Source organism: Dasypus novemcinctus, chromosome 6 (genome assembly GCF_030445035.2).
Source record: "Dasypus novemcinctus isolate mDasNov1 chromosome 6, mDasNov1.1.hap2, whole genome shotgun sequence".
Taxonomy (NCBI): domain Eukaryota; kingdom Metazoa; phylum Chordata; class Mammalia; order Cingulata; family Dasypodidae; genus Dasypus; species Dasypus novemcinctus.
The window spans coordinates 118036727-118062457 of record NC_080678.1 but is presented as its reverse complement, the minus strand read 5'-3'; the positions used below and the strand labels follow the sequence as shown (position 1 = coordinate 118062457).

The following is a 25731-nucleotide window of genomic DNA, read 5'->3' as shown; positions in this document are numbered from 1 at the left end:
CTTTCCATTTTGCCCCCCCCCGCCCCCCCAAGCCCACACCTGCAGGCCAGAGGGCAGGCTCTAAGGCCCCAAATCCGCTGCCTGGGGCAACGGTGGCCTCGGCCACCATGCCTATTCAATGCTGGACAGAGGGGAAGGATGACACAGGCTGAGGACGCAGGTCCGAGGGCCTCCTGATCGTCCTGAGCTGGGAAGAACGTCGCCCAGCAGCCACGCTCTGCAGAGGAAGGAAGCTGTGGCAAGTTTTAGGAAACCGGCGAAGCTGAGGGCGCAGGAAGGCACGAAACCAAGGGAAACACAGGTGTCTGCACACACAAGTTATAGAAATTGACCTTTATTTGTCGTACTAAAGTCTGTTTAACTTTTGATACAAAGTAACATTTTAGTACAGAAAATCCCAGTCTGCCAGAACAGTACCTGTCTGCTCCCGCGTACCACCCTCAGCCCGAGGCAGCCCGAGGCTCCGAGAAACCACCCCCGAGGGGCCTGAAGGTAACACGGCGAGACCTAGTCTACAGTTTTTCTTAATTGTGTGAGCTAGAAAACTTGTACCTATAAAACAAAGGACAGCATTGAGGACTGAAACTTCTTTTTGAACAACTGTGCAAGAAAATATATCCCTTTAAAAAAAAAAAGTCAGTAATGGTTAAACTACAATCTAATGTCTAGAATTACAAAGAATAAAATGAAATCGGATTTCTTGCTAGGAAAATGAAATGTTAGGAACAGGATGAAAAGGCAGGGCACGCTCCCACAGAGCCCCGTACAGTACCTGGGAAAAGGACGCACAGCTTTAGGAGGACACCTCAACCCTTCCACCAGAGACGCCCGGCATGGGCAGTGCAAGCCAGCCCCAAATGGAGACACCTCCATGGGGCCCGGTGCAGGCAGGGACGGCTGCCACCTAGACTGGAGAGGCCCTTGTTTCAGTTTTAGTTTCAGCATAGAATGCGCCAATGCACTCGCCACACTCTAGAATGTAATAGCTTACGAGGCACCCCGCAAAATCTCCACTGGTCAAGGCTGTCGCCAACTACAGAACCTAAAAAGGACCCTGCGGTCACCCCTCGGGCTGAAGTGTGCTTTGCTGGTCTGGCAGGGGAGCGGCCGTGGCAGGCCAAGCCGCTGCCACCATAATAGGGTGGCTGGTCGGACCCACCGCCACCCCTGAAGGGAGCTCGGCATGGGCGCAGAGTGCCCTCAGGTCTCCCCTTCTCGGCAGCCATGCTTCCGCGGCCGCCCCTCCTCCCGGATGGCGCCACATGATGCCTGTGGGGCGGCACCCTTCTTCTTCCTTCTCCCTGCGCAGGCGCAGGGCAGAAAATTCCAGTCTGCCCTTTTCCCCTCCCCCGACAGCAGCAACAGCCAGGCGTGGGCGGAGAAATCCAGTCTGCCCTTTTCCCCTCCCCCGACAGCAGCAACAGCCAGGTGTGGGCGGAAAAATCCAGCCCGCCCTTTTCCCCTCCCCCGACAGCAGCAACAGCCAGGCGTGGGTGGAGAAATCCAGTCTGCCCTCCACCCCAGCAACAGCAGCCACCAATCCCTAAACCCTGCCCCTTCCCCCAGCAACAGCGACAGCCAATCCCTAACCACCAGCCCTCCCCCGTCCAGTACCGCCCACTGACCTTTCGCCGGCAACCAATCAGAACAGGGCGTGGCTTCGACCAATCAGCCTTCCCCAGCCCCTATAAAACTGTTGCCTCTCCCTCAGTAAAGTGGACTTGCGTGTTTACCTTGTCTCCGTGGTGGTTCTTCTGCCGTGCGCCCTCCAGTCCTGAGAGCCCCCGACAAGGGCCTGGCCTCCCTTGTCCCCAGTTCGTCGCCTGCTTCTCCGGGCGACCCCTTCGTCGCCGGCTTCGCCGGGCGACCCCTTCGTCGCCGGCTTCGCCGGGCGACCCCGTCAGCCGAACCGCGCAACCCCTTGTGAGACCGATCCCTCGTCTGCTGCCGGACCGACCCCTCGTCCCAAGTGGGACTGACCCCTCGTCCAGAGCTGGACCGACCCCTCGTCCGCAGCCAGACCCCACCTCTACCGACCGAGCAAGCCGCCGCAGGACCCAACGGTACACAGTGGCCCTAGCTGAACAGAACCTGTCACCGGGAGTCTACGAAGCTCCAAGGGACCAAATGCTTAAAGGATAAACCCAGATGGAGGAAAAAACGAGAGGCTGTGGAAGGCAGGAGAGGAGGAGAGAGGCGAGTTTACTGGACTGCTAAAGCAGTCTTCCCTCCCCAGGGGGGGACGCTGCCGCTGGCGAGGCGACTCCACAAAGGCACTGGATCTGCCACCTCAAATGGCCTGAGCACCTGCGGTCACGGGGCCCTCCCTGGACAGGAGGAAGGCTGCCACAGCTCTGGTCCCACCGAGAACCTCCCGGAGCAAAGCAGCCGCTAGTGAGGTTCCAGAGTCGTTTCGCTGAAAGCAGGAAAAGAAACAGATGGGGCAGAAAGATGGAGGGGAGGCGGGGCAGGGGCTTGGCACCAACAACGTGAAGCCGTTCAAGTAAACAGAAACCGCCAAATACTTAGAAAAGGCTTGTAAACTTGTGATCTGGAAGGTTCCCTTTGCAGCATCTCTGATTGGCTGGAGAAAGAAAGGTTGGTGTTGAACCCCTCTGTCGAAAGTCTTTTGTGTGTTTTTGTTCAGTCGAGTCTTAAGCACACAGGTGCGAGGAGCGCGGTCCGCTGCCCAGGCCTGGATCCATTTGGCCGCCACCCTCCGTCACCCGGGCGGGAGCTTCCGGAGCCTGTGCTCGTGGGAGCCTCCCCTTCACGCTCCCGTGCAGTTTTCTGGTTTTAGTCGCTAAAGAGAGCTGAGCCACGGGTTCACGCAGGCAGAACATGTGCAGTCTCTTCACAGGACGAGGTTTCCCTACAACGGGCAGGCTGGGATCCACAGGACTTTATTTTGTTCTTGATTGACCGTTGCCAGGATTTGCGTGCAGATGCTTGAGAGGGCTCCTCCCTGGACGACCCCTGCAAAAGAGCCCCCCAAACACACATTCAGCTCAGAGGGAGGGCCTGGGGTCTTAAGGCCCCTTTTGCTGCCTGCTCTGAGCTTCTGTGGCACCCCTGCCCCCCGCCCACCCCACTCTCCTCCACCAGGCAAGAAGGTGGGGAGGAGAAAGAATCATGAAAAAATAAATAAAAAGATAGAAGACAAAAAATAGAAGAGTGGAGCGCACATCAGTTCCGCATCCCCCCTGTCCCTCCAGCGGCATCTGGTCGGCTCTTCAGCAGGTGGCTGGAAACACAGGCTCCAACAAGGCTGGGCTGGGCCCCGGTTTATCCTGCAACCCAGGCGGCCAGGGCCTGGCCCCGCGCACACACTGCCCACCGTCCCAATAACTCCCCGGGCTGGGGGATCCCAGCACATGGAAAGCCGCTTAGGGGAGGAAGGGTGGGTGTTGTGTGGCCCAGTCGGTAGAGGGATTCTAAAGGGAACTAGGATGAGTTTAAGGGGTCAGGCTTCCAGGCCCAGAGAAGATTCCAGCAAAGCCAATGAAATGCATTCCACTCTGGCCCAGCTCTGCCCTGCAGGCTTCAACCACAGGTTCGGTGGACGTGGATCGGGGCGACGCACCTCCAAGCTGCGCAGAACAGCGCTGGCCACAAGCAGGCCCCGGCTGCCAGAGGTGAGAGTGGAAGCAGACAGTGTGCAGAAGCCGCCAGAGACGGGCAGGATAACTTTGTGTCAGTTGAATGCAATAAAAAAGAGAGCTCGCATTTTCCAAGTCTGGGGGATTTTTAAGGTTTGTCTCTAGTAATTTGCTTTTAACGTGTTTGACAAAAGGACTGGTCTGTGATGGACTATGGACTGGAAATTAAAACACACGGATGCACCCCTGACCACGGGGGGGCAAAAGAAGGAAGCCCTGTTCTAGATCACAACCCACTCCACGATTCAAGTTCACTGCCCCTTTCTTCCCACGACCAAAACGTTAACCCCCTACGAGTGTCTGATTTTACTGAAGAGGCTGAAAACCAGGAAGGAAAAAGGCAGCAGGTAAGTTGGAGCCATGGTTTTTTTGTTTTGTTTCAGAGCCCAGAGATGGGTTTTCTTCACACAACCCCGTGGCCGAAACTGACCACTGGGGGGACAGACGACCACGGCGCACACGCTGCCTGCTCGCCAGGGAGTGCTCGGATCCGGGGCCGCAGGGACCCAGGAGCTGCGCTACGTGGTTCCCAGGCCCCGAGACGGACCCACGGCTGCCCACTAAGAAGGTGGGTGAGAAAGACCAGCTGGCGACCAGGTGCGCAGCTCAGAGAACTTTACATTTCCATCTTAAAACGCCCAGTGTCGCCCAGCGACGGAAACTCCAACACCTCAGCTGCGGTGAGAGGTGCCTGCAACCAGGCCCGGGAGGCGGCCCGTGAGCCCGGACTCCTCCTGCTCTCAGGAAAGACGCCCTGGAAGCCTCCGGCTCCTCCTCGCCGTGCCTGGCACCTACCTGTGAAGTACCTGCCATACTCCTGCTCGATCTTCTGCGCCGTCTCAAACTGCTCTTTGGAATGCCTCTGAGTCACCTTGTCCCTCAGGTAGATGGGGTCCCTCTGCTCCCTGGTGGGACACTCAGCATAGGCTGAGCCTCTCCCCTCCAAGGCCCTCTTTTTCCTCTCCTCGTCCAGGGGAAGGGGCATCCCCCAGGCTGTGGGGCGCCCCAGGAGCACCTCAGAAAGCAGAGCAACAGCCCGCGGGTCCTGTCGGGGCTCTAGGCAGAGGGAACAGTGGGGGGCCCAGTGTGTGCACAGAGAGTGACAGCCAGCTGGCCCCCAATGCGTGGGAGCCCAGGAAGGTAAAAGGAGAAGCAGCCTTGGCGGGCTGAGGACACCCCGAGGAAACGGCACCTCAGCGAGAGCAGAGCTGGCCTGAGGCCGATCCGGGTCGGCCTGGCTCTGCCGGCCCTTTGTGTCCTCTGAGCCCCAAAGTGAGCAGAAGAGGAAAGGGGGGCGGAGAGGTGGGAAGGGGCTGTGCAGACAAAGCTGGGTGTGCGAAGGAACCGTGTGGCCCCTGAGCAGGGCTGAGGGGCTGCCTGGAGGAGGGGACACAGTTAAAGCGGCCTGGCTGAAATGGAACAGGGCCCACGAGGGGCACGGCCCCTCCCTTCCTCCTCCAAGCACCTCCTGCCTCTCCTTCGCTGCCCCCCGCAACCAGGGCCACCGGCCCCCAGCCCTCACCGTCCAGGCCGAGCCCTGGGGCAGCGGCACCTACTTGATCTGCTTTGCGCTCTTGTAGTGGGTGAAGATGACGATGGGGTAGATGTGCATGTTGTGCAGCCGCTCGATGGCGTGGGGCGCGACGTCCAGGAGGCAGTGCCAGTTCTGGGGGAGGAGGGAGCGTGAGTGCCACAGGCAGGGGCGAGGAGAGGGCGGCGCAGCCCAAATCCAGACTTCCTTCCCTGCCTTCGCCCAGGTGTGGGGAACTTCTGGGATCCCAACCACACCCCCAGCCCGGAGGCCTTATTTCTGCCAGACCCAACAAATGAAGAGCTGGAGCGTCCTGGAGGGGAGTGTGGCTTTGCGTGGTGGCTGTGACTGACATACGTTCCCTGGGTCCCCTGAGCCTCCAGGCTGAATGGGGGACAATGAAAGGCCACAGGCTTGTGCCTGGGCCGCCCGCCCCAAACACCCCTGAAGCTGCACCAAACACCCCTGAAGCTGCACCGGGGAGTCCCTTCTTCCGCCCCCACAGGGCAGTGTGCACTTAGAGCCGCAAGAGGCCAACTCCTTCAACAGGAGGAACCAACCCAAAGAGGTGGACTGGCCAGCCCCAGTCGCAGAGACTGAGAAGGACAAGTCCTAAGGGGACCCCGAGTCCCCTGCTCTGCCGGGGTCTTTCCAACACGCCTTGCAGAGCCACCAGTCTTTTTCTCGGGCTTCCCGACAAATGGACCTGAGGGCGTTCAAATGCATACAGAGCTAGATAGCAACGGTATGGAGGCAGGGCCCCCCAGGCGGCCGTGCTGGAAGCTGCGCACCGGCCTCCAGACGAGGCACACAAACCTAAGAGTCTGCTCACAGGTTCAGCAGAATCTGTTTCAGAATTCCCTGCAGGAGGCTCTTCCCTGGAGTTCAAAGCTCTCATCTACCTCCTCGGAGGGGGAGCGGCCACAAGCTTGCCCTGGCGCCAAGAGCCAACGAGGGCAGGCCGCAGGCAGGTGGATTCTGCCAGAGAGCATGTGGATGAGCTCCGTGAAGCTGTGGGAAGAGCTGGGGTTGGGGGCTCTAGAGACACGCAGGGCAGGGATGCACAGGCAAAGGGCCCTGACGCAGCCAGGGGCGCCCAATCCCGACACACAGTCGGGCCTCTTCCCCGCGGCCTAACGCGGGGGATACCTTTTCTGTGATTTCTTTTATTGAAGCCACCGTGGTGACGTCGAAATGCCCGCTTCTCCGCTTGTAGTCGACAAACAGGCAGTCTTTGACGCCCCGCTCGATGGCCTGCTGGGAGGCCTTCATCACCTCTGCAAGGCAGGCACGTGGCATCAGGACTCTGCACCCCAAGGCCCCTTCCAGGTACTGGGCACTGTTAGCCCTCACAGCCTCCCCCGGAACGAAGCCCGCTGTGCACCAGCGCTTCAGGGACACGCCACTGCCCTCGCCCCGGGGGAGGCAGGGCCGGGGCCGCACACTGATCTGACCCAGTCTGTGGTCGCCTGTCCTCTAGGGAAGGCTCCGGAACAGCCTGCTCTGGCTGACTCAGGGACAGACGTGCCCGGCAGGTGAGGGGGCACCCCTTACCAAGGGGGCATCTGCAGAACTTACTGGGCGCCTCGTTCACCAGCATCTCCTTCACCACGTCCAGCAGAGGCCCCAGAACCAGGACGGGCCGCAGGGATGTGCACTCGACCTTCTGCACCCGCTGATAGGCCAGGCTGCTCGCCGGATCTGAAGGAGAGAAGGCGGGGGCATCACCAGGCTCCGTCACTCCCCGATGGATCTGTGGGGTCCGTCACACGGATCCACAGCCCGGCTGGGGACCAACTCGTCCCTGCTGCCTGGGACTCTCCTGCAGGCAGGGGCAATGGGGCCCCTCTGTTGTTCCTGGAGACCAACACAGTTCTCTCCCCCACATGAACAGCCAAGTGTCCCCCAGTCCTTCAGCTCTCACATGCTTCCTTGTGTGCCCCGTGCCTGCTTTCCTTCCACCCAGTATCCAAGCTCCTCTTGAGATAAAGTCTGAGCTTAGCCAGGCCTGGTCATCGGGGTGTGAGCAGCTGCAGCTGCCACTTCCCAGCTCCCTCCCCATCGGCTGGGATGAAGGGTGCTGGAGCCAGCCCTGGCCAGAGCCAGCCCTGACCACCAAGGTGAAGACAGGCCTTTGGAAACAGCCGCAAGACAGAAGGGAACTGGGCCCCTGGACGGACCCCACAACACAGCGCCTCCCCCAGGCAACCCACCAGCTTGGACAGTTAGAGGTGACAGAAACAAGCTTCTCATCAAGTTTAAGACACGGTTGTTCGGTCTCAGTGAAGGCAGTTGAAGCAGCATGCACTGCACCCTGCGTCCCACATAATGGACATAAAAGCCCTGGCAGGAGAATACTGTGCCTCAAAACCTGCAAGCATCTTCTTTGCATCCAGCTGGTTCAAGTCACCGCGTTGGCATCTCAGAAGTACAAAGAGTGCACAATAGAAAGCTCAGACTCTGCCTGGCACCAGGAGATAACCGATGTGAAGAGACAACACAAGAGCTGCTTAACAACACTAGGCAGCGGAACAAGGGCCTCCAGATAGCAGCAGGGGGTGGAACAAACGCTAGGGGTTGGAGTAGGGGATGAAGAGGCCACCAGAAGGCCCGGGAGTGGGCGGGATGACAGCTGGGCCCGAGGCGGAGCATGGAGGGATGTGCAGGGCGCCAGGTGAGGGCGAGGGCCAGCGCCAGGCTGAGCAGCAGGCAGGCCTGAGGGCGAGGCTGAGCAGGTCTCCCCGCTCCCTCAACCTGCCCCAAGCGCGGCTTTTTTGACTGCCAGTTGTCCACGCCCATCCATGTGGCTCTCTAAACAACCTAGTGTTCCACAGAAGGCCAGAGTCACAAGACAATCTGTTTTAAAAAAAAGTGAGGGAGGATGTGGTGGTCAAATAAGCTTGGGAAACGCCACACACATCACATTCACCACCTGAGAACCTCCACGCATTTGGGAAAATATCTAAGGAGTCCCCGGAAAAAGATCTTCCTCCAAGAAGAGACGAACATCTTCTTGCGTAAAGAAAAAAAAAATTACAGATAAAGCTAAAGTCCTCTTTGATGCCCATTTCCCAATCCTGGTCCCCTACTGGCCTCTTCAGAGGTGACTAATATTATGGGATGGAAGCATATCCTTCCAGTCATTTTGTTATTCTCAAACGTTGATTTTTATATATTCATAAAACTATATATTGCTATTGCATGTGTTTGACAAAAATAGCATGATAATATATTCTGCAACTCTTTGACTTAGTGTTCTGTTTCTGGAATGCACCCAAGCTGATTCAGACATATCTCATTTACTCCTTTTGAGCTTCACGAATATGCATCCATTCCCCCGTTTCTGGACATTAAATCAGTATTTCCCTTAACTTACTTGAACAAGAACCATATTCTCTTAACTACTGTTAACACCCATTTAACAGATGCACGTTCCTCCCTGACTAATCCCCATCAGAAGTCCTCACAATTACAGAATCGTAGGGCTAGAGAGCATCTTTCCTATCACTGAATCTAACCAGGTAAGTTAGAGGCCCAAAGAACTGTGGGTGTTCCGAGGTCACAGCTAACCAGGGCAGAGCAGAGGGGTGGTCTCAGGGGCTCCGTCTGTACCGTAATGACCTCTTGAAAAGGAAGCACCAGTGCTCAGTGCATAGCCCTGAGACATGCCTGCACAGGTCCCTAAGGGGTCAGGGACAAGGCCAGCCCGTCCTCCGTGGCGGTGGACAGCCCATGATGGTGGGTGTGCAATCACGAGGAGGAGGCCTTCTGGGGACACACGCGGCAGCTGGAACCAATGAACTAAAGCAGGAATTCAAATGCCACATAAAAGAAGAAACACCTTTCTGGAGGCATCACAGAGCTGTTGAAGCAACCAGGAATTGAGATGCAAGATCCTGGGGAGAAGGGAACCCCGAAACAGTAAGCCTCCCTCCAACACAGCATTTGCAGTTTTTGGAGTATAAGCGAGAGGCAAAGAAGCCAGCAGAGCTGTTGGCAACCACCAAGCAGGTGAGATGAAATATAGTTTAGGATTGCCAAGGCAGCCAGGGCTTGAGGGGCCAGGATTCCAGAGAGAAGGGAGAGGCAAAGAACTAAGCCTGATATTCACCCGTTTTTTCTTAAAGTCATTTGCCAAATTCCTAAGCAGAGAAAAGAAGCTGAGAGTTTAAGAAAGTCACTAAATTGCAGAACTGAGGTCCCTGCAGTCTCATGGTGCTGAGGAGACAGAGTCAGGGAGTCAAGGACAGCTAGCAAGGAGGGGCCTAAATGACACCCCAGGCTCAGACGGGACCACTGAAGGGCCATGCCTAGATTTCAGGATGAACCTCCAACTGCACAAAAGCTGCAGCTCAGCCTCAGGTCCGTTCAGTGCCTGCCTGCAGCAAGGTGACCCGCCACTGCTCTGGAGGACAGGGCCCCAACAATTTCCTAAATGCTGACATTTCAGCCAAAGATGACCAGGTATTCCAGGAGAAAAAAGAAAGACAATAGGAGACTCACAGATAACCAGGAAGAATGATGACCCAGTCTTTAAAATTAATGTGATTGATACGTTTAAGAAAACAGATAACAAGAAGGAAAATTTCACCAGGGAATTAAAATCTACTAATGAAGAAGCAAATGAAAACGCTAGAATTAAAAGATGCAATTTATGAAATTAAGAACATACTGGACACAACAGAAGAGGAGATTAAGGAACTAAGAAAAAAGGCCAGTAGAAAACATACATACTGGAACATAGAGAGAAGAAAAGAGACAGAAAACGGAGAAAAAAACATGTCAAAGATAAACGGGCATGGTCAAAAGCACAAAGGAACAGGAGTAGAGCAGAAAGGTAGATAGTGGTTAAAGAACCATGATTTTATTTTATTTTTTTTAATGGTGGAAATAATTGAAAAGCCTAAAACCTAGGGCCATTCAAATAACCAACAATTATTTGAGTGACATTCTGCCAGGCACTGTCAGGGAGACCAACCTAGATCCTCATGACGTGAAATTAGGAAGCTCTGATGCTTATGAATGTGGGAAAGCACTGATGAAAACAGTAAATATTAAAAAGGATATTGAATTGTACACACATGTATATATGTAGTTATGTATGTATGTACAAGTGTGTTTAATACATTACAATAACTATGCAAAAAAAAAAAAAAAACCTATGGAAAGAAGACACCACAGTAAGATATACGAAAATATTACAGATTTAAAAACAAAAAAGAAACAATGGCCAGAATTTTCCAAAACTGACCAAAGTGTCAAGCTACGGTATTCAAGAAAATGTTAAGAACTCCCCAAGCAGGATAATCATAAAGAAAACTGAAGACAAATCTTAAAAGCAATGGGGGGTTGGGGAGCAAAATATTACCTTCAACAATAAGGGTATGAAAAATGACTTCTCTCCAGAAACCAGAAACAGCAGGCTCTTCAAAACCATATTCAGGTCCTAATCCCCAGAACTTGTTACTATTACCTTATATGGCAAAAGAGGTGACGCAGTTAAGGATAGCAAGAGGAGGAGCTTACCTGGGTGAGCCCTAAATGCAATCACGGGTGTCCTTGTAAGCGGCAGATACACATGGCAGAGAAGATGGAGCAGAGGGAGAAAGATGCAGGTGCTGTGGTCACAGGCCAGGGAAGGCCAGCTGGCACCAGACCTGGAAGAGGCAAGGAAGGACCCGCCCCAGAGCCTCAGAGGGAGCCTGACTCTCCTAACACCGGATTTCAGTCCAGAGATGCTGAGTGGGACTTCTGGCCTCCGGGCTCTGAGAAAAGTGTGTATTGTTTTCAGCCACATGGTTTGTGGTAATTTTGTTATGATGGCCCAAGGGAAATGAATGTATCATGAAAGCCAGGAGACAGTCAATAACACCTTTAAACTGATTAAATAAAACACCTGTCCATCTAAAACTCTATACTGTCCCCAGTGAAAATCATCTTCAGAAATGATGGCAAAACGGACATTTTCAGACAAACTGAGAGACTTTATCAACAACAACAAACCTGTTCTAAAAGACATACTGAAGGGAGGTGTTCAGCAGAAAGAAAACAAAATCAGAAGTAAACACGTAACTGCAAGAAGGAATGAAGGGGGAAATGGACCTGGCCCAGTGGTTAGGGTGTCCATCTACCACATGGGAGGTCCGTGGTTCAAACACCAGGCCTCCTTGATCCATGTGGAGCTGGCCCATGCGCAGCGCTGATGAGCGCAAGGAGTGCCGCACCACGCAGGGGTGTGCCCCACGTAGGGGAGCCCCATGCACAAGGAGTGCGCCCCCTAAGGAGAGCCACCCAGCACGAAAAGAAAGTGCAGCCTGCCCAGGAATGGCACCACCCACACTTCCCCATGACGCTGACGACAACAGAAGGGGACAAAGAAACAAGACGCAGCAAATGGACACAGAGAACAGACAACAGGAGGGGGGGGATTAAATAAATAAATAAATCTTTAAAAAAAAAGAAGGAATGAAGGGTAATGGAAAGAGTAAGTATAAGTGAACAGTTGGCCGGCAAATCAATAATACTCTCTTGTGTTTAAAGTATACATAGAATTAAAATGCTAATATAAAAGGTGGGAAAGAGGTAAATGAAATTACAGTATTCTGATGATCTAGAATCTTTCCTTATAACTTATATCAGTAGTAAGTCAGTGATGCATGTTGTGTAGTCTACTGTAACCCCACAAAGGAATAAAATGAAAATGAATAACTTTAAAAACTAAGAGATGAGGAAAGGGGTGGGATGAAATAGCAAATATACTTGATTAATACAAAAAAAAAATAAGAAGGGAAAACAGGCAGGAAAAATAGAAAACAAATAGACAATAAATGTAAATCCAAATATATCAGTAATTACATTTCATGTAATGGATGAAATACTCTTATTGAGTGACCAGAACAATTACATGTATGTTCAGGCTGTGAAAACTCTCTATGTTGTTCATGTCTCAGTAAATGTATGTGCCCTTTTCTGTACATATATTTCAGTAGAATTTTTTAAAAAGATATATGGTCACAGTGGATTAAAAAAAAAATCCACATGCTACTTATAAGAGATATTTAAATATGAAGAGACAGGAAGAATTCAAAGTAAAAGGATGGGAAAAGATGACCCAGAAGAAAACTTGTATAACTGAATCAGACAAAATAGATTTCAATGCAAGAAACATGACAGACCTAAAGACATTTCATAATGATAAAAGGGTCAATTTACCAGAAAGATATGTATTAATTTAAAATGTACTTAATGACAATTTCAAAAATTATCATGCAAAACTGAAGGACTAAAAGGAAGATTTGACAAATGGCTGTTTTTCAAAGATATATACATATCTAGGACATACCCCAAATGCACTGGAGACGGTGCCTGCGAGAGGGAAGAAGGGGACAGGGGAGAGCAGGCAGCGAGGAATGAAGGAAAACCCAAATGAGGGAGAAGCGTAGCCCTAGCCCTAACTGAGGCGCTGGCAAACTTTTCCTGTGAAGGGCACGGGAGTATGCATTTCAGACAAACGGCAAAGCTGAGCGAGACTGGGGTAACAGTCCCTTTCACATTTTATATTTAAAAACATAAAAACCACCCTTAGCTCGCAGGCCGCGGAAAAACAGGCAGGCAGACCTGGCCCCCGGGCTCTAGTCTTAACGGAGAGTAATGGGGAGCCCGGGACCCAGGGTGTGGGTAACTCCACTCTCTGAGCCCCAGGCCTCCATTTTAAACACAGAGGAGAAGGGACAGGAAAGGGAGGGAGGAAGGAAACCACCCCCCCTTCTGTTCCCGCCGGCCCCTGCACGCCTTTCCCCTGCCCGTTGTGCCCGCCCTGAGCCATGCCCACCATGCCCCATGCCCGTCCTGCCCCTGCCCGCCCTGCCCAGCTGGCACACATCCTAGGGCTACAGGCCAAAACCAGAGCAGCCTTGGGAAGGGCCTGCTTTACAGGACAAATGCACCCTACCCTCGAGGCCATCTGCCAGGGTCCACCTGACCTTCCCTGGTACTTGATGCCAAGGACCTGTGGAGATGGGTGGCCCTGGGTCACCACCAAGCAGCCTGAAATGCAGCCATTCTGGAAGGAACATCCCTGAGCAGAGACTGCTTTTGGCCTCCCCACTGCCCATCTTTGTCTCTCCCTTACTAATAGGGCTTCCTGTAACATTGAGGCCACAATGCACCCAGCCAAATCCCTCTTTCCCCATGTCCCTGGCAGATGAGAGTGGTCAGTGAGACACAAGTGGAAGCCACAGCATGGGGCTGTGATTTAAAGAGAGTTGTCAAGCAGAGGTCCAGCCTCCTTTCTGCCACCTGAAACAAAGACATGATGACTAGAGCTGCAAGGACACACATGGTGACCACAGGGAAGCCCCAAGACGGGAGCCACACACTATGGGTGGCAAGCAAAATGATCATAGACTCTGAAAACTGCAGCGCCACCCAACCAACCCAGATGCCTGCCGCCAGCCTTCTTGCATTTGAAAGAAAAATAGACCCTGTGTTGCTTAAGCCACTGTCTTGAGGCTTAAGTGATAAACCTCAATCCAAATCCTGAGAGTCCACTGGAAAACCAAGTTTAGCCACTTGCCTTCAAAGAGTGGAATGGAGTCATTGGAAAAGGCGTCCAAGGCCAGAAGATCCCTCCCTTCTTTGGACCCACTGCGCTTGTGCTTATGTTTCCTTCAAAAGAAGGACCTGAGTGTGGTGGCTGACAGCGTCTTTGCAGCGTTGTTATCATCTTTGACTTCGGACATGCTGAGCCTCCTGGAGAATCCTTGGTCCATCCTGTGGCCACAGAGAATGGCAGCGCTGGGCAAGGCCACTGGGACCGTCTCCCTGCCCACACTGCTCAATGAGGAAGGTGAGAGCCGACACAGGACCAGGGCCTCTTCCAGGGCTCCCCTTTGCAGGTTTCATAGATACTTCACCCAGCCCACCACCGAGGACCCCTTCACGCACCTTTGCAGGGGGTTGCACAAACACCAGTGCTAGGGGCCAGCTCTTAGGAATTTCTACCACTTTCTACTCAGATCAGTGTCAAAGGAACTGCCACGAAAGCCCTCGCTTAATAGCATTTTCTTGAGCCTGTTTTTCTTCTTTTCTTTTTTTTTTCAGAAGGTACTAGGGATTGAACCTGGGACCTTGTACATGGGAAGCAGGTGCTCAAACCTCTATGCTACAGCTGCTCCCCAGCTTAACAGCGTTTAAAGTTATGCTTCCTGAGTCACCACTGTCTCTCTGCACAATTCTGATTTATGCCAGGGGCAGTTCCTTAGATAATTGATCTTGGCCAACCAGAGGTGGGAACGAGCAGCTTAGCCCTCCCCGCAGCCCAGGCCCCTGCCCTTCATCCCTGGGACAGCTCCATGGCTGGCAGCCCACTCTGCCCCTGCCCGAACCCCCGGCCCGGGGCTGGAGAAGACGTACACATATTTGCTGGGAATCTGCCCGCGCTGGATCTTCTGGGCGTTCTCGTCCATCTGCCAGGCCATCCAGTAGCCAAACGTGCCCTGGGGCAAGGTGTCATCAATATAGAGGATGTCATCCTTCTTAAAGCTCAGCTCATGCTCCACCTCTGCCAGCCGGTCGTACAGGGCCCTGGGTGGGTTGAGGACGCAATCAGGGGGAGCTGCACCCTGAAGGAGCCGCCCCCCAAGACTGCTCTCCTGCACTGTGCTTCCCCCAGACCAAAAAGTCATTCCAGAAACTGGAGCTGGGCCTTCCCACTCTGCAGCGGCTCCCCGAAGGCGGGCGCCCGTGCTCTGCACAGGAGGACGAAGGTGGTGCCTTGCCCTAGAACTAGGGCAGCACCATCTCCCTCAGACTGAGAACTTCTGGCCAAGACCTGAGTCCCTACCCTCCCCTTCCAAATGGGTCTTCTTGCATGCCTTCCCTCCTGAAGGCAAGGGCCACGGTTCCTACAGACTAGAGACCCCGCAAGATGGAAATAGGCCATGGAGACAGGGAAATGCACCACATGGTACTTCACGATCAGTGGTTCTTAATTTTGGGGGGGCTCTCAGATCTGAGGGATCATGAAGAAAGCTAAAAGTCCCTCCCAGGAAATGCTTAATCCTGTGCCTGCACCCACACCATGTCACAAGGCACCCCAACGTCCACATGCACACTGCTGGGCAAGACAGGAAGAGGAGTGCAGACCAGAGGGAAAGGGGGATCTGTGGCCTCCAAACCCCCCAGGCCCTAAACCCCAAATAAGGAAGCCCACCTGCTCCTCAAAGCCCGCAAGGGTGTTTCGAAGTCACGAGCACCGTGCTGTGACTTGCAGATCAGGCGGTCAAGTAACAGCTAACACGGCCCTACCCTTAGGAGGCAGGAAGCACAGGGGCACTGACGAGGAACGGAGCGCCACTGGAGGCCCCTCCACTGGCCCCGACCCCCCAGGCCCAGCACCTGATGTAGAAGCTGTCGCCAGGCAGGCCCTTGATCCTGGTGAACTCCTCGGGCCGGTACTGCACCTTCAGGTGGACGCTGTCCTTGGGCTTCAGCATCTCCATGTAGACCTCCTCCACCGTCTTGCTCCGGATGTCCAGGGAGCCGTACTGCCCGGGGATGAGGGGGATTGGGGTCAGAAGGGCAGAAACCAGGGGGCGGCCTGGACAGCCGGGAAAGGCCAGTGTGGCGAAGAGGCAGAGAACCCACATCCCCCTACCTGGGAGCCCCCCTGCCTCCCCTCTGGAGGAAGGGCTGAATCCTTGGGGTCTCCCCCAGTGCCCAGGAAAAGCCACGTTCAAGTCCCCGTGCAAGTATGAGATATTCAAAATACAGCACTCCCTCTCGTATGCACTTGAACCTTTAAATATCTATGCACCAACTCTCCCATCAAAAGGGGACCCTGTGCAGGGGAGGTACAACTCTCCCCGTCAAATCAGAGGCTGCTGCGCACAAGAGCAGATCATCTTCCCCTGGACCCCCGCAGCCAGGCTGGGGGGCTCTGCCCACAGCTTCGCAGAGGCCTCCCCGGCTTCCCAGGGGTCTACCCAGAGGGTCTATGCAGCACCCTGGGTTTATGAGGGTTTAAAATAAAATCACCCAGGGGTCACCCGGCATCAAGTCTGCACTGTCTGTCCCCGGGGCCATCTGAGACAGACCCCCAGGGTGCAGCTAAGGACTCACCTCGAGGAGGAGGTCCCCTGGCACGAGGCCGTCGGGAACCCTGGCAGGGCTGTCATCCTCCACCTCGGCCACGAACACCCCGTGCAGGTTCCCGCCACATAAGTGCACCCCGAGCTCCAGCTGGGACTTTTTGATGAAGATGACTCGCAGCTCTGGGGTCTTCTTGTTGGCATCTCCCACCATCCTTTTGGGAAGAAAATCAAAGTTGCTCGATCATGCACAGACGGGGAGGCGGGCACGGGCAAGTCAGAACTGCGGCTGATCCGGACCCGGGCTCTACTTGCCTCACGGTCTCCTGCCTCCCCCTGCCACCCTCCTGTAGCCTTTCAACTGCGCCACTGAGCCTGTGCCCAGTACCACCGCCCTCTAAACCAGGCACTCCCTGGGGGTGAAACTGCTCTGACGGCCCCAACCCCGAGCCTGATAAACAAGTGAGGGATAAAAGGAAAAGAGAGAGGAGAGGTGGGGCAGAGAGGGAGTCAATGGGAAAATGAGAAAAAAGAAGGGGGGGAGGAAAAGAGCAGCTATGGCATGCACCTCCCCGCCCCTACCAACACCAAAGACCCGGTGTGCGGCTGGGGTGGCTGGGGTGGCTGGCAGCCGGTGGGGACGCAGCAGCTGGGGGGTGGGGAGGGCTGGCAGCAGCCCCCATGCCCATGCGCTCAGAGGAAGAGCTGGGGCTCACAAGGACCCCCCGCCTGGCTGCCCGCACAAAGGGAGGGCTCCCAGCCCGTGCCGGCTGGCTGACCTGGAGCTGGGCGCACTCTGCTTGCACGGGGGCGTGCCAGGGCCCTCGTTCTGCTCCATCAGGGGATCGATGGCAGAGGCGTGCTCCGGGGTGGTGGCACCGTTTCCCTGGAGCGCGGAGTGGGTGCTCGCAGGGTCCAGGTGGGAACTGGAGCGAGGAGGGGCAGGGAGAATGAGGGGCAGCCGCCCAGAGCCACACCCCTCCAGTGACAACGCGGGTCCTAAGGGGGGACGGGGTCCACGTGGGTCCTACCCCGAAGCCCAAGGAGATGCAGGTGCCTCGTAGCTTGGACGCGCATGGCCGGTCCCCTGCAGGAGGTGCCGGTCCACCTCTCCCCTACCTGTCCAGGGCCCGCTATGTCCTCAACCCCGAGGTCCTCTCAGACAACTTCTGGACTGATGCCTGTGGCACCCTGGTGACACATGAATTCTCTGTCCCTTTTCCTTGGCTCATGTCTCGACCCCCCACTAAGCTGCAACGTGCTAGGCTACTGGAACCCTGTCTCCCCCTTCTCTCACCTGCCCCATGGCCCACAGCCCGGGGTAAGACACAGGCAGGGGTGCAGGGTCTGCTCAGGACAGAGTGTGCCTGAGAATCCGGCCCTGGGCTTCAGCCTCTGGCTACCCAGCGCGACCCTGGCCCACAGTTAACTCGCCCAGTGTCAGGAGGAGACAAGTCCCTTTAAATGTCTCTCTCATCCAAAATCTAGGCTGGTCAACTCTCCTCCTCCCAGGAGCGGGAGGCCCAGGAGATGCAGCTGGTAGCCCTGCTCTCCAGCAGCTCGCCGTCCCGCCCACTCCCCAGCCCACAGTCCAGGGCCTCCGGCCTCACCTGGAGCGTGAGTGGCTGCCCAGCTGGTGCATGTGTGGGTTGTACTGGGCCAGGATGGTGACAGTGTCACACTGCTGCCCAATGATGAGCCGGGTCTGCTGCTCCGTGGCACTCTGCAGGTTTATGCCATTGAACTGGGGAGACACCCACAAAGGGCTGGGGACGGGATGTGGGGGGTGGGCTGGGCAACAGGGACGTGGGGGGTGAGCTGGGGGATGGGCACATGGACGTGGGGGGAGAGCTGGGGGACAGGCACATGGGGGGCGGGCTGGGGGACGGGCACTTGGGGTGCAGGCTGGGGGATGGGGATGGGGATAGGGACGTGGATGTGGGGTGCAGGCTGGAGGATGGGGACAGGGATGTGGGGGGTGGGCTGGCAGATGGGGAGGAGAGGAGGCCGAGGAGGAAAGGAGGGTGAGGAGGAGAGGAGGCCGAGGAGGAGAGGAGGGTGAGGAGGAGGAGAATGCTGCCACGAACATGCTATGGAGGGCAGCCCTCTCTCACCTCAAGTAACTGATCTCCGTACTCCAGGCCGGCCTGGTGGGCGATGCTTCCCCCGGTCACCTTGGAGACGTAGATCCTGCCCTTCTCACCACTCACGATGGAGACCCCCAGAGGCTCCAGGCCCTTGTGCACCTTGACGTGGCGTGGCTCCTCCACGTAAGGCCTTGGAAGAGAGCCAGCAGTTTGGGGGACTCAGATCCAAAGAGTTCTGGGGAAGGGTCTGTGCTCAGGCATGCAACTGGGCTATGCAGAAGAGGCCAGGGAGCGCGGGTGCTCCTGGGGTGACACAGCCGGGTGGAGGAGTGGCTACTCCAACTCTCTCATGACAAATGATGCACGTTCCTGCTACCTCATGTAATGTGAACATGGCAGCAATGGACACCAAAGCACCCCATCCCAGAGACACGAGAACGGTCCATGTGAACTATAAACACTGATACGTGCAGGGGAAAACCCTGAGATTCTCCACGTGAGCCGAGCTGCCTCACACAGCATGCAATTTACAAACTCCAGCAGGGTCCCAAGAACCCCCTCCTGGGAAAAGAGATGGCTTCTGGGGTGACATTCCCTTGAGGAAAGACAGTATAAAATATCAGTTTTTATATTTATTGGCTACCCAGGGTGATGCAAATTGATCATGGCCCCCTTTGGACGGCTTGGGTTTGCAGCGGCAGTCGGCATGGAAGCCATGGAAAGACCATGCACTTGCTGCGCCCCCGGGGAGCCGCCCCCCGCGCCACGGGCCACGGGGGAGAAGGACCTGGGCCCGGCAGCCACAGGCAGTCTCAGAAGAGGTCTGTGGTGGTACAGACATTTGGAAGGCACAAAAGGTTGACAGAGAACAGAAGGAACGCTCCGAGGAGGAAGCTGGCACTGCCGCCCAGCGAGAAAAGACGACCGTGTGGGGCTGACCGCTCCCCCAGGACCGGGACCGCACACAGCCGAGGCTCCACTCTCCAGGGCCTGGAAACCCCTCTCCTCCTCTTCCCAGGACAAGCTGAGGCAGGCAGCAGGCCTGACCCCCTCTTTGGAGCCCCTCTAGAGCACAAGGTTGGAGACCCTGAGCCCCCCCAACTCCACGAGCTCAGCGGGCTCAGGTGGGTCCCCGCCGCCCACAGCCAAGCCCTCGCAGGAGAGCTGAGATTACACCTCTGCCGGCACGGCCCTTCCCCTGGCGCCCTGCAGCGCTTCCCTCGGCCTCCCCAGCTCAGACCAGGCCTGGTCCATGGCCAGGTCCTCTCCATGACTCAACCTGCATCCAAACGCAGACGGTTTAGAGGTGCAAGACCTCAGAGAGCAGGTGCCCCCAAGAGGAGGTGCTCCAGCCGGGGACGCCACAGTCCTCCCTTAACACGCCGCCCTCTGTGCCACTTCTAACCAGTACCCTTTCCTCAAAAGAGAAAAGGACAACTGTAAAATAACAGCCATTCAACAGAAGCCATGGAGCCATCACAACTGACGTATCGATCACAACAACTCCTCTGGAAAGACAAACAGGACACACTGGGAAACGAGAAGGCAGGTCCGTACAGCACAATTCCACTTCCACAAATGTGCACGTGCAAACTTACATGTATGCACACGCATGACGACATCACAGAAGACCACCGACATGTTAACAAAGTGGACCTCTAAGTGAGGGCATGTGTGGTGATTTTGCTTGTTAATTTTCTGATTTTAATTTTTTAACATAAGCACAATTAATTTTTCTCAGGATAATGAGGTTGCATTTTTGTGAGCGGTTAAAACACTATTTCCTTGAAATCTTGTTCAATTTTTTAAGGTTCCTTTTAAATAGGTTTATGAAGTATACTTCATGTGACAAGGAGCTTAGAGTAAGTAAAAGATGTGACTATATATAACAAATAAATAATGAAACAGGAATAAAATACACAGACATACACATCACAAACAGTTAGCAGTTATCAAATCTCTGGTTGATGAGATTAGTTTTTTCCTTCTCTCAGGAAAAAAAGGATTATTTTAAATAAGTAAAGTGTTCTCTACTCTGATGACTTGTGTTTTTGTCCAGTTTTCTATGAGTAGTTATATGACAGTATGCTTCAAAATCAGGGGTAAAAAGGATTTTTTTAGGAGGTACCAGAGACTGAACCCAGGACCTTACACATGGGAAGCGGGTGAGCTACATCCGCTCCCCAGGATTATTTTTCACACGTGTTGTCTGTTCTGGTTGCTCGTGTTATCACATTTCTCTGATGAGGCCGTAAGCTCACAACACTTGTGTCCTTCCCAGTGGAGTCCCCAGCTCTCTGCACGGCACAGGGAGCGAAGGGATTACTGGACTGCGACATGACGAAACCCCCTCTACTTCTAAGGACGCACTGACTTCAGGGGAAGGTCTTGGTCTCGCAATGACCAGAGCCGGGGTCGAGAACCTCCAGCCCCGCCCCACGCCTGCAGGCCGTGTCCCTGTGTGCACACATGGGAAATCCCCGTGGGTGAGGACCGGCCCTCCCCGTGGACTCACACTGTCCCCTAACGGGCCAGGCGCTGGTGAACGGGGACACACCCCTCTCCCAGGCTCTCGGGCTGTTTGACAAGGTCACGCTTTCAAGTCAAACACGAGATTTTCTTAACGGAGCCGCCCTCCCCGACCCTGCCGGCAAAGGTCACTTTTGAGGCTCACGGCTACGGAGGGTCTTCAGCTTTTTGGTCTCGCCTGGACAAGGGCAGCTGTGTTCTTTTTTACGTGATTAAATAAAGGCAAGTTCAAGTTTAATGAGATGGCCTAAAGACCCACACTCTGGACAGGACCTTCTAAATGTAAACACGATCCACCAAATCCCATTTGGAGGAACGACAGAGGGGGACGAGGTGTGTGTGGGCAGCGTGTCTGGAGGGGAGTACGGACTCATAGACGGGGTGGCCTCGGACAGACATGAGGCCTACAGTGAACCTAAGAGCGAAGCAGGGACTGGCCTGCACTTAAAATTGAAACCACGCTGGCTTAGCTGTACATTTAGGCTTTATATTCTTTCTTTGCCCCTTTATGTATATTTCACAATAAAAGGTAGAAATAATAATAACCAAGAGCTATAGCTGTTCTGGGACCAAAGAACAAGGCAAAGAGTGAATCCCAACGCCCACTGCTAAGACGTGACACAGACAAAACACTACAACTTCCCAGCCTCAGTTTTCTCATTTGCAAAATGGGGCTAATGACAATCATAACAACGTCACTCACACTGGGGTTAGTCTGAGGCTCTCACGACTTAATGCACTCACGGTGTTTACACAGAGCGACAGCCGCGGCCGTGGAGCCACCCTCAGGCTTGTGTCCAGCACCCTCCCCGCAGGCCCACCGCGCCCCGCGGCACTCCGTGGAAGGAGCCCACCCTGTTCCTTGCCTTGTCACCTACACGTGCCCACCCCTGGGGGCACAGCAGGCTGGGCTACGGCTCCCACATCCCAAGGCCCCGTGGGTGGCACTAGGGACGCACCAGAGCAAGACACGACCGAGCACCAGCGGAACCCAAACCCAGGTGGCCCAGTCCTGGGATCAAATAACAACGGACCCCGCCAACCCCTGCTGTGTGCGCCCACGAGCCCCCGTTGTGGGATGCACCACCCACCAGTGTGGCCATGACACGGAGCCCAGGCAGTCCTCACCGGTCCTTCCTGCGCTCCCCAAGGGATGCGGGGTTGACTGTGATCCTTGGCAGCGTGGAGGCCGAGGCCTGGGACTGGCTGCAAGAGGACAGGGTGTCAATGTTCAGGGGCGACCGAGGCGGCGTGCTGCACTCAGAATGTGACAGGGAACCTGCAAGAGAGCGTGGGAGCTCGTGGGCCACCATCATCTCCGGGGGCCCCGGCTGCCACGGCCAGGAGGAGGACGTGTCCCCGCCGCTGTGCCCCGCGGGGCCTGACTGCACCACGGGGCCTCCGCAGGGCCTGACTGCGCCGCAGGGCCTGGGTCCATCCCAAGTCGCCAAGCCCAGGGCTGACTCGGCAAACACTGATCAACGGAAGCAGGTGCAAGTTATCAGCTGTACCCAGACACTCAACAGTGAGGAGAAAGGGAAAGAGCAGGGCTGGCAAGGACGGGGCTGCGAGAGGCGCTTACCTCGATCAGAGCCCATGACAGACCGGGGGTATCGGGGCGTCGACGGGATTTTAATGCGTTCCGCCTTGTACTGCAAGTTACTCGAAGACCCTAGAGTTCCAAGGGGACGAAACTTTAGTCCTACGATTAAACACCAGCCCTCACCACCAATTTGGAAGACCAGAGAGATGTACAATCACAACAAAAACTCTGAGCTGAGCCTTGCCATTCACCCCCTAGAGGTCTAAACAAGAGGAGATGGAGAAAGATAGGCGCTGAGCCCCTGTCCTTGAACAAGCCACACAGCCGACGGCCACTCCAGACAGGACCGCACAGGCAGGGACAGTGACCCAAGCCATGCAGCGGCCGCTCCGTCTTCTCTCCCCAACACCGTGAACCACCCCCTCAGGGTGTCTAGGGGGGACCTGCGAGACCCTACGTGGGGCTACGGTCCCCACAAGTGGACAGCAGAATGCCTCCCCCAGGTTGCGTGCAAGCTTGGGTGCCCAGAGCGAGGCTCCCTAGCCACGGGATTCCTCTGGAGCTACTGCAGCAGGAAGGCAGCAGGGTCACTGAAGGAAGCGAAGAGACACGGGGAGCGGCTCTGAGCGGGGCGGGGTGGGACCGGCCCGCAGGGCTGCGTGGAATTGAGCCGGCCTCCACGGGGGGCGGGCGGAGGCAGCAGGGAGCAGGCCACCAGGAGGCTCTGCCCACAGGGAAGGGGGAGGTAAGCGAGGGTGGGGGCCAGGCGACCGCGGCCGGCGCGGTTACTGAGGCGGGCGCTGGAGGGCAGCGAGTTGGAGCCGTGGGAGGCCCTCATCTCAGGGTCGTCGCTGCAGACCCAGGGGCTCAGGTCCAGGCTCAGACGTCCTTGGTGCTGGACACTGGAGAGAACGAGAGGGGCGAGGGGGCTCAGGGAGGAAGACCTGAGCGGGGCGCCCGGGGAAGACGTGCGCGCGACGGGCGTCACCGACACCCCCTGGGCTGGCAGAGGGCGGCCCGCGGCCCTGGGACTCTGCTGCTCACGGGCAAACTGCTCCCGGGCAGAGGGCCCCTCAAGCAGCACAGAGGGCCACACAGCCGGAGCCGCCAGCCAAGTGCACTTCAGCCAGGGCTCCCGTGAAAAAGGGACTTCCGTATGGGAAAAGAGGGGCTCCCGAAGCCGGTGGGCTCAGGCGGCTGGAACCACTCCTCCGAGGATGTGGGCCAGGAGAGGCTGGCCCGGAGAGGGGGCTCTGTGCCTTGTTCAGAGGGCATGGCAGGTCACAGAAGGGGGGCTGGCCTGAGCGCAACCCAGGGACGGCTTCTTCCAGCTGTGCAGAGAGGACGCCTCTTGCTTATGCCCTCCCTCCCACAGACCCCACCGGACTCGGGACAAAATCCAAACCTTTGCTTTCAGGCCCCTATGACCTGTGACCCCCTCCTGAGCCACTGTCCCCCACCACACTCCAATCACTCTGCCCCCCAAGCCAGTGCACTGCCTGCTACCCCCCACCCTCAGCCCAGGCACCTACCTCTCTGCTCCCCTGGGGCGCTCCCCAGTCTTGGGACAGCCAGCCTCCCCTCCCGCCTCGCAGTCACTGCAGCACCCCCCCATCAGGCGGCCCACCCTGCCTTCGAGTCACAGTCCAGCCTGTTGCCATGTTTTCCCGTCTCCAGAGCCACCACCCTGCCTGCCTCCCCACACGTGAACACAGAGCACTGCCGGGCCAGCAAGCTCATCCTTCAGTGCCCCGCTGCATCCCCTTGAAACTAGAACAGTCTGTGGCATCTAGGAGGTGCTCAGTAAATACTTGTCAAATAACTAGATGAATGAGCCCAAGAGTGGCCTCCACCCAGCCCCCTCCTATGCGGCCATCTCCTCCTCCACGACAGGGTCAGTGCTGGCACTTAGGGCACAAACACGCTGTGGACACAAAGCCAGACCTGTAGGGAGGTCTGGGCCTCTGTGGGGTTCAAGAGCTTTACAGACCCTGTGCTGGTGGAGGGAGGGGCCACCTTTAAAGCTCACCTTCCAGGGGACCCCAGGCTGCTCTAAGCCCCTTCCTGGCCAAACTGCCCACGAGCTCTGGGTGCCCGGCAGCCCGGGTAGGCTTGGACAGCAGGGGAGCCAGGGAGGCATGGGGGGTTCGCATACCTGGGGTGCAAACCCTGGGGGCCCAGCTCTCTGGGGACGGGGAGCTGCAGGGGCCGAGCCTGTGGCTGTGCACGGTGTAGATGGGGTTCCTCAGGATGGAGCTCACAGCGGTGCTCGGTGTCACGCTCCGGGGGATGGTGCCTGGAAAGGGTCTGGGTGAGAACCACTGCCCCAGAGCCTCCCATCGGCCCCGTACCCGGCCCCTGGCCCTGAGCACCACCAAGAAGCTGCAGAGTAATTTGGGGAAAGGACTCACAAGTCCAAAAGGGCGCCAGCTGCCAATCCGCTACCCAGCAAAGAGCTACCTGCCTTTCTCCACCAGTAAAACGGACAAACCCACTTTAATGCTTCCACATCCCGGCTCGGATGGGGGATAAAGTGCCTTGAGAAACGACTGTCACCGATGCCAGACAAAACATCACAGGCAGGGACCACCTCCAGTTCTTCAGGCTGTAAGCCAACGCCCCCCACCCTCCCAAGTCTGGGCAGACCCATGCGACCACATGGACCTCTGCCCCCACCCGCCTCATCAGCTCACCCACAGACACCCTGCTGGGGTAGAGCAGGGGGTTGCCGTGCCGACCGGAATGGCCTGGAGAGTAAGGGGACCACTCCGGGAGCTCCGGGGAGAGGTCACCACCTGCCGGGACACACTTCTGATCCTGAGGAAACAAAGGCAAGAGGCGACTGCTGGAAGCAGGCAGCGACGTGGGCGCGCCTGAAAGCTGACGTCTGCTCGGGAGCTCCTCCCGACACCAAGGCGCTGCTCGTTCACGTTGTGCAGACATTAGCGGAAAGGCAAGAGCTTCCCTTAAAACCAATTCAGAAGAAAACCAGAGACAGAATCCCTGTTCTTTCAAATAAAGAGGGCTTATGTGTAGAAATGGTGAGAACACGGGTGCTTCCAACACACAGTCACAACCCGGCTTGCACCGTGTCGTGCTTCCTGTCCGCCAGGAGCGGCACAGCTTCCCTGAATGCTGCCCGCCACCTGTGGCATTCTCTTCCTTCTGGAAACGACTACAGCACACACCAAAACAACCACACTATCCCAGGCTGGCTGAACAGGTACGCCAGCCTGTCTCCCTAAACCTTTCAAGGCAAGTCTGCGCCACCGTGTTTTCTCGCAGATGCTCA

General features: G+C 56.0%; 1 protein-coding gene across 1 annotated transcript in view; it reads right to left on the bottom strand.

Moving 5' to 3' along the window:
- Positions 1–2183: 2183 nt before the first annotated feature.
- Positions 2184–25731, bottom strand: part of LOC131278825 (disks large homolog 5-like) — a 91070-nt gene continuing 67522 nt past the window's right edge. The window contains 18 exon segments of the mRNA XM_058299296.2: positions 2184–2976; positions 4455–4564; positions 5216–5325; positions 6340–6467; positions 6745–6891; positions 13766–13962; positions 14605–14775; positions 15589–15737; positions 16312–16495; positions 17060–17206; positions 17891–18024; positions 18395–18557; positions 22025–22175; positions 22479–22568; positions 23229–23341; positions 24595–24631; positions 24634–24735; positions 25133–25256. Coding sequence (XP_058155279.1) covers positions 2873–2976; positions 4455–4564; positions 5216–5325; positions 6340–6467; positions 6745–6891; positions 13766–13962; positions 14605–14775; positions 15589–15737; positions 16312–16495; positions 17060–17206; positions 17891–18024; positions 18395–18557; positions 22025–22175; positions 22479–22568; positions 23229–23341; positions 24595–24631; positions 24634–24735; positions 25133–25256 — 2361 coding nt within the window. The 3' untranslated portion in view covers positions 2184–2872.